We start from the raw sequence: 21,926 nt of genomic DNA on the forward strand, positions 1-21,926 counted from the left end.
AGAGAAAGATAAGCAGGGGATATCTGTGATACTAGTGTATGGGGACAGCGGGCCATTCTGGGAGCGAAAGGTAAGCAGGAGATATCTGTGATACTAGTGTATGTGGACAGCGGGCCATTCCGGGAGAGGAAGGTTAGCAGGAGATATCTGTGATACTAGTATATGGGGACAGTGTGCCATTTCGGGAGAAGAAGGTAAGCAGGAGATATCTGTGATACAAGTGTATGGGAACAGCGGGCCATTCCGGGAAAGCATGGTAAGCAGGAGATATCTGTGATACTAGTGTATGGGGACATCGGGCCATTCCGGGAGAGAAAGGTAAGCAGGAGATATCTGTAATTCTAGTGTATGGGGAAAGCGAGCCATTCTGGGAGAGAAAGGTAAGCAGGAGATATCTGTGATACTAGTGTATGGGGGCTGCAGGCACATCGGGAGTGAAAGGTAAGCAGGAGATATCTGTGATACTAGTGTATGGGGACAGCGGGCCAATCCGGGAGTGAAAGGTAAGCAGGAGATATCTGTGATACTAGTGTATGGGGACAGTGGGCCATTCCAGGAGTGAATGGGAAGCAGGAGATATCTGTGATACTAGTGTATGGGGACAGTGGGCCATTCCAGGAGTGAATGGGAAGCAGGAGATATCTGTGATACTAGTGTATGGGGACAGCGGGCCATTCCGGGAGAGGAAGGTAAGCAGGAGATATCTGTGATACTAGTGTATGAGGACAGCGGGCCATTCCGGGAGAGGAAGGTAAGCAGGAGATATCTGTGATACTAGTGTATGGGGACAGTGGGCCTTTCCGGGAGAGGAAGGTAAGTAGAAATTAAGTAATGATGAATAGACCCCATAATGTGAAAACACCCATTTTCACATTATTTTTGTGAAAAAAGAGATTGATAAATAGGGCCATCAGTGAGAGGAGTCTTACAGATGTCTCTACCAAGAGAGGTGGACTAGAACCATGTCTTCTTGCTTGTCTAAACCTCATTTTTTACAGGTTTTCTATGTGAAAGCATTAGGTAAATGTTTGTGTACCATGGAGAATCTTGTAGTGGAGAAGGTAGGGGGCTGAAGTTGCAAAGGGCTATTACTCATATTTCATGTTTAGGTTCCTACAGGGAGGCTTTAAATCTCTAATGCCAGGTACACACTAGACAATATGTCATCCGATCTGTAAACTTAATGTCACTGATGATGCAAGCTCCCGTGCGCCAACAGCGGCATCACTCCCATTGGACCTGCATGAAGGTCCGAAGAGTGACATCTTTAGCAAGGGCCATGCTGCAGAATGCAGCAAGGCCCCCGCTGTAGCTGCCGGCATCGGCAAGTGTGTATGCACTTGCCGATGCCAGCAACCCACCGGGTGCCGCCGCTTAATGAGGTCAGTACACTAGACATCGTCTAGTGTGTACCGCACTTAACAAATATGGCCATTGAGCATACTTCTGTGCATGCACAGCACCATCATGACACTGTGTTAGAGCTGGGAAATTGCCATTGATCCATCCTGGCAGAGTCCCTATTGAGTTTAAGAGAGGAGGGGGCCAGTTTGCAGCCTCCACTTTGTCCCAGAGTCTACTGCGCATGCGCAGGTCTCCGGGAACATGATGCCCACGCTGTGTTCTCTGAGTAGATACTGGGTTTTTTGTTGACTCAGGGCATCTGCCTGGGGCGTACATACACTCTGCCACACCATCGCCAATATATTCCAACAAATGTCACAAGGAAACTCTGGACTGCCATATATATCCTCCATTCCCGCTTACCCCCATGATAACCAGCTATAAATGTCTGCTATATTGAGGTGTGGTCCTGCAGATCAGTAGAGGAGAGCTTGCTGCTTAGGATTGGTCTGCTTTCTATGTGTCATGAACCGTATGGGAAAAGCCAGGGGGTAGGGTGGCTAGGGCACAAGCAGGTGAGTGACAGCTAGGTCTCCCTATTGCGCCCAAACCCAGGTTTGGCTAAACCTGCCTAGTGGCGCAGAGTCTAACTCACTTGGTGGTCTTCACCAGTGACCCCCTCCAGTTGGGATATGGGTTTCGCTGCACCAAGTGAGCAGGTCGCGGCCCTCTGGACAGGTACCAGGGAGTGGCAGGAAGACCGGAACTATATTAGAATGAATATTTGAACACAGGAGATCAGCGAATGAACTGAATACTTGAACACAGGAGATGAACTGAATACTTGAACACAGGAGTTAAACTGAAAACTTTAACACAGGAGTTGAACTGAATACTTGAACACAGGAATTAAACTGAATACTTGAACACAGGAGAATATACTGGAATTGCTAGAGGTCCAGCTGAAAGCTAACTAGCAATTAGCATGAAAGCTGACACCACAGTAGCACAGGGAGGCTGCAAGAGAGCCAAGCAGTACACTAAAAAACAACATAGGAATTTACAAGAAACACTGGAGTTCGGTGAGAGCTGAAGTAATACGCAGGGAATTAGCATAGAAGCTAATATAAGTAACACTGGTAGTCAATGTGAGGGCTGAAACAACATACTGTAGATACTTTGTGGGAGACACGGGAGAGCATGATAATAACTGGAACAGCGAAGTTGAACAGCAGTTTCCTGTTAATGGAGTCAGACTTAAATACTCCTGGATAGCTGGTCATTGGATCAGAGGATCAGCTGAGTGACCACAAGACTACCATTTGGATAGACTAGTCAGGTGATAAGGACCAACATGGCTGCACCCATGCCCGGCACCCCGGAATCCAGGACGCACGCCCTAGCAGACCCCGGGGAGAATACTCAGACACCACTCACCTCCACTCCCAGCGACTGAACACCTAAGCCCAAGGATGCTGGCGCGGAAATGAGTAGCAGGCCGATCCCAGGCCGCATCCTGACACTATGACTCTGACACACAGAGATACACACTAAGGACCTGGCTCAGAGGTGGACGCAGTATCTATGCTGCACGCAGTCGGCCAATGTTTTAAGTTTGCGCAAGTGTCCGAGTTGCACTGAGCAAGTGTCCCTATGGCTACCGCATGGAGATGCAGAATGAATTTGGAGTGTGGATTTTAGTAGGCATTCCTGAGAGGTAACAGGGGGGTGGTAAGGCAGACGTGGGCCTGTTGCCGACTGTGTCTAAAGACGTAGTAGCGCTGACACAGAACGCCATGTTTAGATGGCGTAACTGCGCCTACCATAGGGCTGGTGCAAGTTTCAATGGTGCGTCTGAGGATGTACCAAGAAAGATTTGCACCGCTGCAAGTGGGCGTCTCAGTATTAGTAAAATCAGCCAAGGCATTAGCATAAAGACGCGGATGCAGCAGATGACGCAGCCGAGTCTACGTCCACCTCTGCATTGAGGCACGAATACTTACCATGGATGGATAGTCGGTAAAGGAACACAATAAAATGCCCTAAGTGTCCTTAAACTTAAAGCTTTCCTTGACACCTTATTTGCTAAAGCAACTGTACAATAATGCACCGAGATTGAATGAAATACTGTATCTATTAATTGTCTACAAGCGCTGCGTAACAACGGAGACCCTACAGTACCTGCAGCCGACCAGAAGGGCTTTATGACAATGTAATAGGTATACAGAGGTCACTATGAAAACAATCTGTCACCTGCAGTTCTGGGGGAACACCTGGATGTCCCTTTTCTCCTTTTAGTCCAATGTTTCCACGTTCCCCTCTTGGGCCCATATCTCCTTTATCACCCCGTTCACCTTTTCCTCCTTCTTGCCCTGTTGCACCATTGTTTCCATTATTCCCGGGGTTGCCTGGACATTGATAACAATTAAATCATTGTAAGACATTATATTTTCAACTTTTTGAAAAATAGCTTAAGAGCAGAAAACTCTCAGAGCTGCGATAATGTGAATGATTGAATTTGAAAACATTCAGTACAACTTTTACAGAGAGACGTCAGACTCCTGCATCACATTATTCCATGACACTACAATAATTGCCTTTAGCATCATCATAAGAGCCAAACAACGTAAATGTACACGTATAGAAGATACTTTAATTTACAGGAGGCATTTACATCCAAAAAATAGAGAATAATTTAAATAATAACCACAGATATATATATATATATATATATATATATATAAGAACACAATTTAATAAAATACATATAAAAAATTAGAACAATGGTAATCAAATAAATATACCCTGGTACAAGTTCCGCACATATATATACTGTATATATATATATACATATACATACATATGTATGTGTATCCTACACCTGAGGCACCAACTGCATATAACCAGCACTCCGGATACGTTTAACGTGTGTAAAAATCCTCTATTCACACAGTATGCAGTCGGGAAGCCAGCGGACCTAATCCTGACAGCCGGCTTCCCGACTGCTTAATCCCGGCGAGGGTTAAATGACAGGCATCTAAATCTAGACACCTGTCATATTAGCGACGCCGGGAGACCGGCGCCCGGCATCCCGATCAAAGGGACGCCGGGCGCCGAGCACGGATAGCCGCGGGGGGGAGGGTTAGGTTTAGGGATCCCGTGGGAGACTTAGCGTTAGGCACCCCAGGGGGGAGGTTAGGGTTAGACACCCCCTCATGGAAGGGGGGTTAGTTTTAGGCACTTAGAGGGGGGAGTAGGGTGAGGCATCCCCCCGGGGGACTTAGGTTTAGGTGGTGGGGAAGGGGGGGTTAGGTTTAGGCACTTAGAGGGGGGATTAGGGTTAGGCACTGGGGGGAAAGGTTAGGGTTAGGCACCCCTAAGGGAGGGTTAGGGTTAGGCGGTAGAATTAGGTTAGACAATACTTACCTTGGAAGATCGGGATTTCCTCCTCTGCTGGGATGCCGCTGTCGGGATTCCAACCGCCGGGCATGGGTCTAGTGGTAAATCATACCGATTCCATTCACACACAGAGGATATTGAATCCTAAGATTTGCAACAGAGTGTACTTATAGTAATTGTTAAAGTTCCTTCGGTTAGTTGCGGCTTGGATGATATCTTTGAAAAATTCAAATGGAAACAGCAAATATTGCAATCACGTGTACAGAACCGGCACCGACAAATCTTTAGATAGTAAATCCTTATGGTGCATACACACGGTCAGATTTTACTTCAGAAAAAAAATCGTTGAAACGTTCATATCTGTAGGAAAATCTGACATATCTGACATGCCTGGACGATGAACGATGCGTGTTCCCAATGGTAAGATAACGATATCTGGCATCTGATGTGTTTGCAGTCAGACTTGGACGATTCCATTCATTTTAATGTAGTCAAAAATCGTTTAATCGTTCAAATCATTCAAATCTTTGGTAAAATCGTTCAAATCGTTCAATCGTTCATCTGACAGATCTGACAAATCTGACCGTGTGTATGCACCATTAGAGAGAGATTGATACAGTCTCAAATGTTGAAGCCACTTGTATGTTATCAGCAGTAGTAGAATAAAGCCAAATATTTTGTTTGAAAATGCACCCGCCAGTCTGTCTCGTAGATGGCTTCTGGTATTAGCTGCCCTTGTGGAATTACAGTGGGCGCCGGGACTCTCAGCGCATGGTATCAGTCAGTGTCCAGGCAGCGTCTGCACGCAAATCACACCGGCCAGTTGTGACTGCGGCAAACAAGCTTACCTCAAGGGGAAACAGTGTCCCAATAATAGAAACTGATTGTAGTCTGAGAGTTACTCAAGCCAGCAGGGAGTGTTCCACAGAAACCCGAAGGAAGGTCCAGCGTATCGTGGCTACAAAATTAAAGAAGCTCTTTATTATTATGCCGCAAACGTGTAGCAGTGGATGCCACAGGATGCCACAGGATACCACAGGATGCCACAGGATACCACAGGATGCCACTGGACTTCCTTGGACTTGCTAACGCGTTTCTTCGCACCTGGCAATCATCCCTCTGGGAGATCCCATTAGGAAGTTCAAAAAGTAGGAAATTGTGCTAGAATAGGACTTACACCGCATTACCAGTTACACAGTCCATAGTCTAGCTCAGGAGCGGCACCTCAAGTGTCTGTAATTCCCCTAGACCACAGGTTCCCAAACTCAGGAGCTCATTGAGACCCGCTCAATAGATGCGTTCTTTCGCTCCCAGCATATGCAAATTCAAGTGACGGCGCGGCATGCGTTCATATGGCAAGGCATAATCACGCCTTCTATGTCTTGGCGTGCAATCACTTTGTGTATGCAGACGCCCACCAACCTGTCTTAAGACGACCACTAATGCGCGTCATCTCCGGGAAGTGTATGCAAGCATTGGTACATCAGGTACCATTGGAAGCAAATGCAGTGCTTGAGGTTGACTATACACTACCTCAAGCACTGTGATCACTTCAGTGTGAAATACAACCAGATGACGTGTAAACTGACACTTCCTTTTAATTATGCACATTTACACTCCCCCGTTTCTAGTAGCCAGCCCCTGTTACCACCCAGAAACGGCATTTCCTGCCACTTACTCTGCTGGGTTGTCTATGCTTGTTGAGCGAACGCTTCCCTATCTTTCGCAGTGGTTTGCGCATGCGCACTGCGATGCATATGCACAATGCGAACCATCGCCAGCTACGAGCGAACGCTTCTTAGCGACCAGGTCTGAATCAGGTCCTCGGTCCTCAAGACCCCAAACAGTGCATGTTTTCCAGATTTCCTTACAGAATCACAAGTGATATAATTAGCTCCACCTGCAAATCTTCTAAAATGTGAGTAATGAATACACCTGTACACCTGCTGGGTGACCTGGAAAACATGAACTGTGTGGGGTCCTGAGGACAGAGTTTGAGAACTACTGCTCTAGACCATACTTGTTGATTAAAATATAAAGAGAATCTTCAGTACCACAACTTTTATCACTGCACAAGCAGAGCGACAGTATATATAATGATTGCTATATACACTTTGCGCATTGTTGGACTGAGTCATAAAGGGCCCACCGGGGGATGCAGTGATAGGGGTCTATGCTTAAAGGGTGTAGTCATCCACCAAAGGGGGTGTGGCCAACCCCCACAGTTGTTTGGCTAGCCATTTGGCAAATCTTGTTGTAGTTTCTATAGAAGCAAACCAAGAAACAATGTTTATCAGTGGTCCTGTAACAGTTCATGTGGGCATTATACAAAGGTGCAGTAGCTATAGAGTGCTGGAAATTTGGTACGTTTTGATCAGGGATGTGCAGAAAAGGTAGACAGGGGAGGCAGTGCCTCACCTGCCATACTCTTTTTAGAATAATACAAAGAAGATATTTATAATATTTTCTTTAAATTTTTATAATCAAATCTCTGGTGTATATGAGTATATGTATATAAGTATGACAGGAAAGGCTATGCCTCACCTGAACGCACATCACTGATAGGCTTATATTAGCCAACGCCATCTAAAGAAGGCATTGCCCACCACATCCAACCCCCGGAATGTATCGCATTCCGGGGCTTGGTGCATATGAGAATTTTCGGGTGTTTGACCGCATTTCTGACATTGATGCATCCTGCCCCCTATCCCACTATCTAACAGTTTCTTTTTTCTGTTACCGTACTTATCAGTCTAGGCAGAATATATCAAGCGCTGCATTTTAAATGCGATACAGTACATCCCGCCACTTACCGTATGTATAGCAGAGTTTATTAACACCATATGCATGTAGTTTTGTGATTAAAATCACAAATGGTTTCAAATAAGTGCTGTCCTTTGTGAAATGAGGACTTCTGGGTTTACGACCCGGGAGTCCTACCTCAGGGCCGCCTTCAGGGTAGGATTCCCTAAACTGTGCCCCTCCACCTAGTGCAGCAAGCCTTCCCTGCCCTAACCCTCTACTTCAGCCAGCTTTCCCTGCCCCTTGCTCCCCTACTTCAGCCAGCCTTCCCTGTTCTGTGCTCACCCTAAACCAGTCCAGCCTTCCCTGCCCTCTGCCCCCCCCTATTCCAGCCAGTATTCCATGCCCTGCCCCCCTCCCCAGTCCATCCTTCCCTGCCCTGTGCCTCCCCCCTAGTGTACCTAGCCTTCCTGCCACCCCTAGTTCAGCCAGCTTTCCCTGCCCTGTGCCCCCCAATTAAGCCTTCCCTGTGCCCTCCCAGACCAGGCTTCCCAGCCCTGTGCCACCCATGCCCATCCTGCCTTCCCCACCCCAAACTTTGAGAATATTTAAGCTGGGTTATGCACTAATTGATGTCCAACCCCCCTGTGTAGCTCCACCCACATTATACACAGCTCCACCCACCTCTGCACCATCCCCCGGGGAGGCCCTTCCTTCTTTGTCAGTTACCGGGCCCCATGATTTCAGATGGCAGCCCTGGTCCTACTGCACCTTAGGCCAGCGCATGCGTGAGCCACGTGGGACCCTGGGAGAGATTCTATTGGGTCCCTCTTGGGGGTTTTTCCAAAAAGAAACCCATAGGCTTCTATTGGGCAATGCCATCTGTATATTGATACACATTGGTAATGCGGTCATAGTGCTGCGCTGGCGTATACATTTAATTTAGTTACGTGTATACCACTAGTCTTTTGTTTTGGGTTATAAGTCTTTTTTTATTAGTTTTTCTGTATTGATTCTTGGCAGGTACATTGTTGTTAGAATCCAGTATTCACATATCTGATTATTGCATTACATTAAATGTACTGTCTCATAATTACCTGGGATACCAGATGGTCCAGGCAAACCAGGAGGTCCTGGAATTGGGGGGTGATATCTATATCCAGAATCCCCTCTGCAGCAGGTATTACAGTCTGGTTGTTGAGGTGGCTGAAGAACATAAATAAATATTGTCATATCTCCAAATAGTGGACATCACAAGTATTTCAAAATCAAACAGGCCTAGCTAAGCAATGAAAGTAAATATATATATTGTGACATTGGCTGTACAAAGTTGAAACATTTCTTCCAGCAGTTCCAGTTAATGCACAGATATGTGACATTGCTGCGGACTGAGGGCCTGATTCAGAGCCGCTCGTAAGCGGCCGCTCGTTCGCTCTGAGCGATGTTCGCACAACTGCGCATGCATATGAGTCGTAATGCGCATGCGCAAACCAGTCATTGCAGTCGGAAATCGTGTGCTCGCAAAACAGCAAGGGGCTGTTAATTTGATTGACAGAATGTACCGTTTTTGGGCGGTAACAGGGGAAGGTGCTTGAAAACGGGGGAGTGGAGATCCGAACGCAGGCGTGCCAAACGGTCAAAAGGGCGTTTAATGGGAGTGCATAATTAGTAAAGGAGCGTCATTGACCACGTCACTTGGTTGTCTTTTAGCCTGAACTGCTCGCAGTGATTGCGGTAGGAAAATCCTACCACAACAACTGCAAGCAGTTCTGATGCCTTTCGATGTTCCCGATTAATCTAATAAATACCGGAGATGACGTGTGATGCGAACGGCAAAGGAGCGTCTTTACAAAATAGCGAGCGCATTTTTCGTTCGCTTGCTCAGACATAGAGGCGTCAAGAAACCACAAAGAGCGAGAACTCAATTTAAATAGCCGGCCCCTTTTTTGGAACGACCGTCCGCAAATAGCGTCCGGCTCTGAATCAGGCCCTGAATTATATGAGCACTGAAGAAGTTATTTATGTTAGTATATTTATTTACCCATTAGAAGTCTAGTGGGGGTCTGTTCCCATCTCGTACCCTATAATGCCTGCATGAGTTGAGTCCAAGAACGATTCAAGTTGGGTGATGAAAAAACAGATTAAGATACCAACACTTATAAACCTTATATTGCATGTAGGTACATAGCTAGTTGAACCTCACATTATGTTTTTGGACTTATGTTATCCTACAATTTTTCCAGACACTAAGAAACATATTCTGCAACATGTTATTGGCCCAGACACACACATACACATACACACACACACACACACACACACACACCTGAATATTTGAAATATGCAAAATATATGAAAATCAACACAGTATTTAAAAGGGAGTAAAATAAAGAAAAGAAAAGTAAATAGCCAACGGGTAGAAGCATGACCTAGCAATGGCTAAACCGAATAAGGATAGTTGTCAAATATGGAGATTTAGGAGTATATTTGCTAAGGTGAGAGTTTTTAGAAGATAATTGCTAGAATCTGATTGGTTGCTATGGGCAACATCTCCACTTCTAAAACTCTCACTTTAATAAATTTACACCAATAGTATCTACCAACGAGATGCTGTTGTCCAGAGATTACTTGTTTGAGGTTGTTACCACAAACATGCCAGATTCAAATAAGCAATTGGGTATAAGAAAGACAGATACGCACATGCAACCACAGGGTTCTGAGTTGAATATGGCCTGCTAATTCACAAGATATGAGTCTACCCCAAAAGGCATCTTGGATGCATTATAAAAGCTGCATGAAAGATCCATTTTAAATGCTAAGGTGTTTCTGCTTTGGAAAAGAGCAAAAAGCTATACTGGAGGGACAGACTGAATGAGTTTTACACAAAACTGCATGCAGCAGCATCTTTTGCCGGTTGCCAAACTACCAGTTTATGCAAATGCCATCTGTGCACATCCATGTGGCCGAATGTGCAAGAACTGAGACACCCACTTCCAGTACCCATGTACACTGTAGTAACGATTGGTGCACCCTTATACCCCACCAACGTTAACACTATCAAAACTTGAAACAGCCCTATGGCAGGTAGTTTGTCTCTCTGACCACAGCCTCCAATACTTGTGGCTTCTCATCTGGGTATGCAGCGGCTTCCGCTCACACCCGCAACAACCCCATTACATGCCTTAAATTGGACATTTTTTGGGTGCCATCGTCCAGTCACAGCCCAGGAATGCCTATTATTTATCCACCTTGCTGATACCATCTGAATCTATCGTAGCAGCACCTTTGTGTATATACACTGGGCCTGACTCAGAGATGAACGCAATGCTTGTCGCTGCTGCTATCCTATATGCAGCGGGCATGCGAAAGTTTGCTAATAACTCAGCAACTGTCTCTTGCACAAAGATGACCACCTCTGGGGTCTCACATCCGCCGCTTAGGAACACAATCAAAAATATTGGAAGCAATCGGTCGCACATCCAACTAAGCCTATGCTGTCTCAAAATGAGAGTCTCACATAAGATGCCTGGGGCCTCTTTAGCTGCGAAGGTGGTCGCAGAGGCTCAAAAGGGCAAGGCCAGAATATGGTTGCGATAAGTCTGCGTTTTCCTTGTCACCGAATGTTACCTCCCCCAAACGCTGACTTCCTGTCACTCACTTTACGAATAAATCCTCTCTGCGACAGCCATCGTACACTAATCGCTGCACGTGTGGCTGTGGCACATGCACAGTAGCCAAAATTCTCTAAACTGCGTCCTACATTGACATTGCATGCACCTCTGAATAAGGCCCGCTTTGCGTACGCATGCGCCGTAGGGTTTTCAGAAATGTTCTCGCAGTTGCAAATAATCACTGAACTACTTGAACATCGGCTATTATCTTCTAGAAGGTGAGAGATAAATAAAAATTAGACTCTTGATTGGTTGCTATGGGCAACATCTCCACTTCTCAAAACCCGCATTTTAGTAAATATGTCCCTCAGAGTCTACTGCACATGCACAGATTTCCAGGAATATGTGGTGGGTGCCATGTTTTTCTTCTGCGCATACGCAGATCTACTAGAGAATGGTGTGAGTGCAGGGTGTGCGGTGTGGGCCCCCCTTGGACCCATTATAAATATAATCCTTAGGGAAATAGGCATTTAATTGATTCTTGTGTATTGAAGGTAACATTGATGGCAACATCGATGTTAAGCCATCGATATCCCATGCAAAGTTAGTTGTCAAGTCAGAGAAAATGACTGTTGCAGGAGTAGTCAGAAGCAAAGCAAGGGGACGCTGACTGGGGCAGGGATATAAAACAGTCAGAGGCAGCACTTGAAGACTAGGGCAGGGATATTCAGAAGCCAGAGTAAAATGGCAGTGCCCCTGCTTCACGATGCTGACAGACTATGGACCTGATTCAGACCCGCTCACTAGGATGCGATTGCTCGTAGATGGCCGACTTTCACATTCTGCGCATGCGTACGCATCGCAGTGTGCGTGCGCGAACCAGTGCGGGACATCAGGAAGCGTTCGCTCGCCGAGCATAGACAGCCCAGCAGAGTGAGTGACAAGAGAAGCCGTTTGTGGGTGGTGACAGGGGCTGGCCACTAGAAACGGGGGAGTGGAGGTGCGAACGCAGGCGTGCCTGAGCGTCTTAGCTAGAGATGTGCACCGATCCCCGTTTTTTGGTTTTGGTTTTGGATCTGGATTTTCCCTGGTTTTGGATCTGGAACTGGTTTTGGATTTTTTTCCGTGGTGTTTTGTTTTTCGGTTTTGGTTTTGGATCTGCACTTTTTCTTAAAATATCATTAACAGCTAAAATCACATAAAATGGGCCTTTTTTTGTTCCTGCAGTATTATTAACCTCAATAACATTTATTTCCAATAATTTCCAATCAATTTTGACCACCTCACAATATTATTTTTTTCATCTAGTTAAGGCCAAAAAGTTGCATCCAGCTAGCTGGCTGACTAAGCTAAGCGACACAGTGGGCGGCACTAACATGTGGCAAGTTCCAACACAGATACAGTGTGTTATACAGTGTGGGTTGAATACACCAATAGTGCACTTACTGTGACAGCAGTGTTGGCAGTTCAGGATGCTGGCGGTGTCCCCAATGCGAGAGTGCCAGTGGTGTCCTCAATGTGGAAGTGCCATCAGTGTTGCAGTGTGGAGGTGTTGGCAGAGTGGGGGCCCTGGCAGTGTCCTGAGTGCAAAGTGCCGGCAGCGGTGTCCTCAGTGCAGGAGTGCTGACAGTGTCGGCTGTGCAGGGATGCCCTCGGTGTGGCAGTAGCGGCAGTGTGGGGTCGATGACAGAGTCCTCAATACATGGGGCAGTAGTGCAGGGGTGCTGGCAGTGTCCTCAGTGAAGGATACCAGTGATGTCGGCAGTGCGGGGGTTCCAGTGGTACAGGTTTGCTGGCTGTGTCAGCAGTGCGGGGGTTGCTGACGGTGTCCTCAGTACATGGAATGGCAGTGCTGCAGTGCTGGCAGTGTCCTCAGTGAAGGGTACCGGCGATGTCGGCAGTGCGGGGGTGCCAGCACTGTCCTCAGTGCAGGTTTGCTGACTGTGTCGGCAGTGCAGGGGTGTTCTCAATGCAGGGTGCCGGCGGTGTTGGCAGAACGGGGGTGCCAGCGGTGTCCTCAGTGCATGTGTGCTGACAGTGTCAACAGTGCAGGAGTGCCGGTGGTGTCCTCAGTGTGGGAGTGTCGGCAGTGCGGGGGTCACTGACGGTGTCCTCAGTACGTGGGGCAGCAGTGCCGGAGTGCTGGCAGTGCTGGCAGCAGTGTTGGCTCAGATCACCCTGGATGCCTGAAATTCGAGTGGGTTCGGTTCTCTGAGAACCAAACCCGCTCATCCCTAGTCTTAACACCTGGTTGTATTTTACAAGTGCTCGCAGTGCTTGCGGTAGGGTATAGTCAACCTCAAGTGCTGCGAATGTATCCGATGGTACCTGATGTACTAATGGTTGCATACACTTCCTGGAGATGACTTGCGCAAGTGGACATCTTAAGACTGGCTGGTGGGCGTCTACATACACAAAGCGATCGCACGCCAAGACATAGTGGCCGTGCTTATGCCTTGTCGTGCAATCGCCTGCTTGCCGTCACTTAACCGAATTTGCATAGGCTGGGAGCGAGGGTACGCGTCTAGCGAGCGGGTCTGAATCGGGCCCTATCTCTCCAAGGAGAATTACCTCTTTGAGCTGCTTGTCCGGGGACAGTTTTCTACCAAGTAGCTAAAGTGCTACGAATAGCAGTCGTAGGCTTGAGAAGTAATTACTTGGTGACTAACAGGCTTTGAAATGTCACTGAAAATACTTTATGTCATCTACGCACCATGTAATTTTTATTGAAGGAAATACCCACAATGCTACTTATCTGTGTTCTCAGAGTTAGGAAAAAATATTAATAGCTGTTTCTTAATGGAAAGATTATCAGCCTCTTTCCTACCATGTTCCCCTTATAACTGTAACTGTAATGGTTTACCAAGAAACACATCGCTAAATGTTTGATAAATGCCTCTTTTGATTTTCCCATATACTTTGTTTTCTACTTTGTTTTATTTATTCTTTTTTAGTTACATTTAAAAGGCTAAAGTATCTATTGCATTTCCCAGGAAATATTTGTCTCAGACAATAGTATTTAATTTTTTTAATATTGACCATGTTCTCAGCAATGGTCGCTGTGTAAATTAAATGTAATTAAATATATTTTATTGTTAATATAGACAGAATGGAAGAAGATAGATATAGTAATTTTTTACATTTTATGTATGATAGTGGAACTGGAACGTGGGTCATGCATTGCACACAGGCACCCAGAGCTGTCTGGCGAAACCGTATCAAGCCGTAACAGGACTCTTAAGCTGGGTACACACTAGAGCAGAGGTTCTCAAACTCGATCCTCAGGACCCAACACAGGTCACCCAGCAGGTGCACAGGTGCAGTCATTACTCACAAACACATTTTAAAAAATCCACAGGTGGAGCACCTGTGATTCTGGGAGGAGACATAGAAAACATGCACTGTTTGAGGTTCTGAGGACCAAGCTTGACAACCTCTGCACTAGGCGATGTATGTACCCAGCAGTGCGACCGGCGACCCCTTTGCTGACTGGTGGACATGTCGGGTGGCCGGTACTCACTAGACGACCGGTGCCTGCCCGATATGTTGGCTGCTGCCGCATCCCACTGCATGGGGTCATCAGCCACATCGTCAGGTCGGCCCTACATGCAGGCTGACCTGATGTGATTGACAACCCCACAGAAGCACACACCGGAGGACATAGATCATACACACTAGACGATTTTGAACGTTATGTCATTCCGATGAGTCGGAACCGGGCATATCGTGTGTACTCAGCTTTACTGCTGCCAGGCAGCTGAGTATCACTGTCTGCTCCAGTGATAACTCATTAGTAAATAGTGATAAGAGGTATTCTCTGGAAGGAAAAAGGTCTCCATCTAAGTCAATAGCAGCCCTCTGATTGAAGACCTCACCCAGGGCCGTTCATTCCATGAGGTGAGGTGAGAACCACCCTATGGGAGACAGAGACTAGTGGCTCACCCTGACATTGTATTAAGAGTTGATTGACAGCACAAATGGAGGCGGTGAATGAGGGGGTAGATACATGTTCTTGGACCTGGTACTGTATCTCCATAACATTGAGCCTTCTAAATATAACTTCTGAACATACTGTATATTCTACTGGTTTTGGAACTGCCCCTGAGAAACCAGTCCATGTTTTCTTTTGGAGAACTACAAGTTGAAATGAGAGAAAACAATAAGAAGTTACTACAAAGTAGGGTGGCCAATTGTCAGTCCCATTTCAATACTCTGGACCAATACGGGATCGGGGTTGTATGCATCGATTCAGAAGAATATCTCACTAACAATATTGATAATTGAAACAAAAATATACTAATATTAAGATGTTCCACATGCGCAGTAGAAATCTTCACTAGATCTGGGGCTGGCGCTGCTGCTCTGAGAGTCCCTGAGAGGCTGGGAGAGCCTATTAGAAGACACTGTCAAGTTCTCTCAGAGATTCTTAGGGCAACCACCAAGGAGATGCAGGAAAATAGGTAAGGCGGAAGCAGACGGGGCAGTTAAAGTTAGATAAATGTGAAATTTGGAAGTGATCCACCAATGTATCATCCAGGCCATGCCATGTGAAATATTGCATCATCTAGGGTCAAAATATTGATGGATTTGGAATGTCAAGAATCGATGCCCCTCCCTACTGCAAAGTCCAGCCTCTTACCACATGAGGACCCATTTCTCCGCTTCATTTCATCTTTCCCATTTCTCTCCTGAAACACTGCCCAGTTTAGTCTCGTCTAGGTACTACATTAATTAGGACAGTGAGGGGACATTTGACCAGGATCGGTATGAATGACCGCCGGACCTATGTCGGGCGGTTCAAATCCCAACGCCGGAAGACTGGCAGCAGTGAAGATCCCAACAGGTAAGTATACTAACTAACCTAACCCTCTCCCCCCCAACCCTAACCATCTCTTAGGGGTGCCTAACCCTAACCTCCCCCCCAGTGCCTAACCCTAACCTCCCCATAAGTGCCTAAACCTAACCTCCCCACCCCTGCAGCCTAAGCCTAGCCCTCCCGGGGGGGGTGCCTAACACTAACCTCCCCCCGGGGGTGCATAACCCTAACCCCCCCCTTCCCCTAGCCTAACCCTCCCAGGGGGATGCCTAACCCTAAGTCCCCCCCGGGAGCCCCTAACCTAACTCTCCCCACCCCCGCGGCTGTCCACGCCCGGCTTACCTTCGTTCGGTATGCTGGGCGTCATGCTCCCAGGCTAGGTATAATGATAGGTATCGGGATTTCGACACCTATCATTAGTCCCCTGTTGGGATTGCATGGTCGGGAAGCCAGTGGTCGGCATTTCGACCTTCGTCTTCCTGGCTGCATCCCCATTTGACCCTGTCATTATTGCATGTGCCACTTACAATTCAGTGTTTCCCTTTTTTTTTATTACATTTGCAGGTGTCATAGTAACAGTATAGGCTGAGACATGGCTTCCTCCTCCTCCAACAATCTGTAAAAAGCACACTGGAATCTAGAGAACAATCCCTTATATGTGTCCTGCTTTACGTGTCCCCAGTCGCACCCCAACCACACAGCAGAAGGAATTAATGCTGTCATTGTACAAGCTCTTTACATTAACTATAAATTCTGCAAAATACACTTGTAAGAATCAAATGGGAGCAAAAGCATAACACATAGATTTGCATCTTTTGCAAAATGTCCTCTTTGCAAATCGCTGTATGTAGTACAGTGTGACAGTCTCCCTGCTGTAGGGCCTCATTCAGAGATTTATGCTAATGCAATAGCAGCTGCGATTCCGCACGGTTCGCAATTGCACAAATATGCTAATGTTTCCAAAGCTTACTCGAGCATACGGACACTCAGTGCTGCCTACTCATATCCGTCCAACAAAGCACCCTAGCGTAAACATCGGGAACATTGACACAAATCCGGCAACCATGCACCAAACTCGTCAAGTCTGACCTGGCTCACACACAGCACCTCTCCTAACACGCAGAGGAAATTGCAATAGCTAAGTTATGCATGCCCACAAAATGGAGTATAAATGGCCAGACGCACCTGCGTTTGCCTAGCTATACCCCATTACCTCCCCCAAACGCTGACTACCCGTCACTTGCTTTGCGATTGACTCCTCTGAGTGTAGGCGCAAAATAATCATTGTGCACTCACAGTGCGGCTTACATGCATGCGCAATGGCAAACAATCGCTCAATCTCCGTAAATATCGCCATTGTTTCTGTCTCTCTGAATAAGGCCCTTATTCTATTGTTGCAGAGTAGCTGATGTTATGCCTCGTTGGGGGGGGGGGGGGTGGCTGGCCAAACGGAGACGTTCCCAAAGGAACGCCTGCCGTTTGGGAGCGGCCCCACTGACATCACGACATCACGAGTGATGTCAGTGGTGAGCTTCCGGCTCTATTAGAGCCGGAAGCTCGCTGGGGCTTGCGGGAACGAGACCCTACCACAAGGGTCTCGTCGCAAGCCCAATGGTCATGATGGTCGCGACCATCACCTGGCCGCTCGCAAAAGCTGTGGGTGGTCAGTCACAGCTATGCGAGCGGCCAGGAGGCCGGTTATAAAAATAAAAGCGGCCACCCTGATTCAGAGTGAGCGCTCGCTTTATGCGAGCGGCTCTGAATCAGGCCCATAGTTTCTAGGGAAAGTAGCCAGGAAGTCTCCCTAACGGGTTCCACTGGTCTACTAAGGCTGCTTCCCACTTTTGCTACAATTAAATAATATAATTAGTAAGTGTTTATTCTTTTTATTATTATATAACTGAGCCCAAAAGGCCACCAATGTGGAAGTAATTATGGGCACGTTAAGTAAGATAACAGCTGCCAATTAGCTTTGCCTCCCTTCTTAGTGGTGTAAATTTCCTGGCTTCTCAGTGAGAAGTGTATAATTTTAAACAGGAGGTTTGTTGGCTACAAGTGACTTGGGATCTTTACATAGCAACATATGTCTGTAAAGTATCAGATAAGGACTTATCTAGTTACTCCGGTGTTAGAAGAAACTTGAGCTTATACTTTATAGTTTCTCTCAGTAATAAGAGGAAGCAGCTGTTTTCTTTTTACTCTCAGGGAAGGACTCACTAAAGCTGGGTACACACGATAAGATATGTCCTACAATATATCGGTCAGAAGCGGGTCGGAACGATATATATCGTGATGATCGTATAGTGTGTATGCCCGATCGCACGTTAGCAGAGGTCATTCATCACATCGTCCAGTCTGCTGTGCTGCACAACAGATGGGACAATGATGTTACAGATGAACGATATATCGGCTCGATATATCATTCCATCACGTGGGTTAGTATGCTGGGTACTCATCGCATCGTGTGTACTCAGCTTAAGAACATTAATATGTCACCTAGCAGCATCAAAACATTTCTTTAGACTTTTCAATCTATAGGAAAGGTTAAAGAAGCAGAATGTTGCAATAATGTAACTAATGTTACTATAATGACATTTGCAGACCAGGCAAACAATGGGGGTCATTCAGACCCACTCGCGAGCGGCAGTACGCTCGCAAGTGGGTCGATGGTCCCCACTGCACATGCGCACGACGGAGGGAGCTCCGTCGTGCGCATGCGAGAGACCCGGCAAGCGAAGGACTTTCCATCGCTCCGGGTCTCGTACCAAAGGGGACGTGCTGTCGATGTTGATTGACAGCACGCCCCCTTTGGTGGGTGTGCCGGGGGCGTGCCTGCCAGACGGAGGCGTACCCATGGGAACGCCTACCGTCTGAAGCCGGCCCCACTGACATCACTAGTGATGTCAGTGGGAGTGATTTTGGCTCTGATAGAGCCAAAATCACTCCTGGGCTTGTGGTTGAGAAACCCGACCACAGGGTTTCACTCGCAAGACCGATGGTCGCGATGGTCAAGACCATCGCGACCATCTTGTTGGACGCTCGTATATGCTGTGGGTGGTGACCCACAGCTATACGAGCGTCCAGGAGGACGCTCCATTTTAATGGAGGAGGGCCCTGATTCAGAGCGAGCGCTCTGGTCAGAGCGTCCGGCTCTGAATCAGGGCCAATATACGCTGCTAATTATTCTGTTGTTTAGAACAGCAGTACTGTATATATTTCTACTATACATACTGTACATATAATATGTGCATTTAAGAATTGTTCTCATGTATTGAGTATGTGTTAATACAATGAAAGCTTGGAGACAACAGAAACAGATGGAAATTTAAATAAAAAATTATTAGTTAATGTTTCAAGTATTTTTGTCTGATTTACTAAATTGATGATGATCTTATCTTACATAATGGAAAAATTCTGGAAAAATAATCTTCAATAGAAAGGTTACACCCCCTAGTAAAATCATAATGGTCAACTCCCTAGTACCGCCTGTTGTTCGTGGGTTCCTTACCCCCATGTAGCCTGACTGTAGAGGTACTGAGAATTCTGCAAGTTTAGTGGCATGGAAAATATCCTCATTGGTCAATGATGCGATGAGTGAGTGAGTGAGTGAGTGAGTGAGTGAGTGAGTATGGCAGGGTCCTGGTTTGGGACATCTACTAGCCTGCTACATTTCTATAGTGCAGACTTATTTGTTAAACATTATTCTGTCAAGTTGCTCTTAATGATGAAATCATATAGTAAGGAAGACACAAAGAACTTAACAGATTATACTCAGCATTTAACTAGAACTTTCTAGAAGATAATAGCTAGAATCTGATTGGTTGTTATAGGCAACATCACTTTTAAAACTCACTTCTAAAAACTCTCACTTTAGTAAATTTACCCCTAGCTATTATCTTCTAGCAGGTGCTAGTTAAATGTTAAGTAGAATCTGATTGGTTGCTATGGGCAATATCTCCACTTCTAAAAACTCTCACTTTAGTAAATTTACCCCTTATGGGTTTATTTATCAAGGAGGCATAACTCCTTTTTCCAATGTTTTCACCCAAAAAAGGGGTTATCACCGTTTCTCCTTGTTTAAAAAGATGAATCCACCAAGAAATCACTGACTTCTCCGACTGTTCCTCTAACATTTCCTCATATCACAGTCCCCATAGCCTGCATAACACTGTGAAGATGAGGAATGTATTAAACTGCGAAAAGCTGAGCTTTTCACAGTTTAAGAACAAAAAATAATGCCACCTCAGTATACTCAGTACTGTGCATATGTAAACTTTACTACTCACGCTAGAGCAGTACAGTGTGAAGTGTAAGTTTGGACTGGGCGTGGCCATCTTTATCGTATCGCGCTATCATGCATGCACAATTAAGAATCTGTACTTTAATGCCTTAATGGCTGTTTCATGGCTGCACAATAGACCCTCTGATTTCCCTACACTTTGCACACGGAGACTATGGGGGAGATGTATCGAGCCTTCTAAAAAGTGGTGAGGACAGGTGGAGATTAGAGAAGTTGCCATAGCAGCCAATCAGCTTCTACCTATCATTTTATAGAATGTACTGTACTTGATAGAAGCTGATTGGTTGCTATGGGGAAATTATCCACTAGTCCACTCTTTAGATGGCTTGATACATCTCCTCCTATGTTGTTAAAGAGCAATGGTAAAATATTCAGTACCACTGCAGTATCCAGCGATACTTAATGTTAAGTCGACGATAAGCAAATCCCTAAATGATTAAACACAATAAGAAGGAAGGAATAAAAGAACCTAATATTAATAAGATATTTCAAATATTTAAGTTGATCTGACCAATAAACAAAATACATCAATTGCAGAACTGCCCATGAACATATAAAGTGAAACAATCGTGCGACATGAACCATCTGCAGTCCACGCAAGCTGTGCCATGCTTAGTTTCAGTTTTCCCAATGCAATAAAACAGTGATAGAAGCCTGTACACACTGAGCCTGCTGGTCCCTGAGCACCACATGTCTGAATTGTGAGAGAAATATTCAGAGTTCAAAAAGTCCTTTGTGCAAGGAAGAAAGGTTCCTATACATCCAGATACTGTAAACCAACTATCATCGATAACATAACAGGGTCATAAAAATACATTGGAAGGTCACGGAATATGCTAACAATGAATGAGACAAACAACCGTTTTTTTAAATCCTATCTAACAGTTCTGAAACTTCCATTAAACTGTAGCACTAACTGCACCCATTCTCCAGAGGAAGTATAACACAGAGAAGATGAATGCAGAGTACCTGGACTCTGTGTGAGGTCTGTTCTAGATCATCTACCTCTGGATTCATCAACACCTTTTGTGAAGTGGTATTAAGGGAAATCGCCTCAATCAGGAGATTCTGCTCTCCTACCACAACTCTATGGCCCGTCCGTTGTTGACGACTCCCAACTACCTTGGCCACCGGTTTATTAGATCTTCTCCTCACCTCCATTTGTTCATCTTGGCAGAGGCAAAATGGTAGAGTAAATAAAGGCAGCAGCCACCAGATGTGAAGTCGCTGGGAAGCCATATAGATACCGAATCCAAGCAGGGAGCTGCAGTCTGCTCAAGAAGCTCTTGAAAAATGTGCCTTTACCAAGTTTTATACTAGAGGCAGCTGGGAAACAGCCTTAACTGCAAAATCAGCCATGTCTCAAGGAAAATATTAGTCACCCCTCGACTATGAGCAGAGAAATTGATTTTAATGCTCATATAACATATTACCATGGATATAATTTATGATATTTATGGGTGTCAAACCCTTCCTGACTTTTTTCTTTTTTGGCTCCTGGTTTGGAGACATAAAAATAAAATAAAAAATTTGGCCATGGAACTAATCGGATTTTGTCCCTCGTTAGACATGGACCTTCTGGGTACAGCTTGGAACAAAGCATAATTTATCACGGCCAAAAAATTCACATATGTGTTTCTCGTCACACATAAAATAATTTAAGAATGAATCAGCAAACTGGTTTGTAACTGTCTACAAAACATTTTAACACATT

General features: G+C 45.8%; 1 protein-coding gene across 2 annotated transcripts in view; it reads right to left on the reverse strand.

Annotated features, from left to right (window-relative positions):
* The window catches only part of C1QTNF3 (C1q and TNF related 3), a 109,339-nt gene extending 87,856 nt beyond the window's left edge, over positions 1–21,483 (reverse strand). The window contains exons 1-3 of one of the 2 annotated variants that reach the window (XM_088466962.1): positions 21,368–21,483; positions 8,583–8,691; positions 3,598–3,752 (exon numbers count right to left, since the gene is read on the reverse strand). In XM_088466962.1, coding sequence (XP_088323088.1) covers positions 3,598–3,752; positions 8,583–8,691; positions 21,368–21,451 — 348 coding nt within the window. In that variant the 5' untranslated portion in view covers positions 21,452–21,483. Of the gene's footprint in view, positions 1–3,597; positions 3,753–8,582; positions 8,692–21,181 lie in introns of both variants that reach the window. The other variant, XM_088466961.1, reaches the window with a different exon arrangement.
* Between the last annotated feature and the right edge of the window lie 443 nt (positions 21,484–21,926).

This window comes from Taudactylus pleione, unplaced genomic scaffold, assembly GCF_031769625.1.
Source record: "Taudactylus pleione unplaced genomic scaffold, aTauple2 ptg000068l, whole genome shotgun sequence".
Lineage (NCBI taxonomy): Eukaryota > Metazoa > Chordata > Amphibia > Anura > Myobatrachidae > Taudactylus > Taudactylus pleione.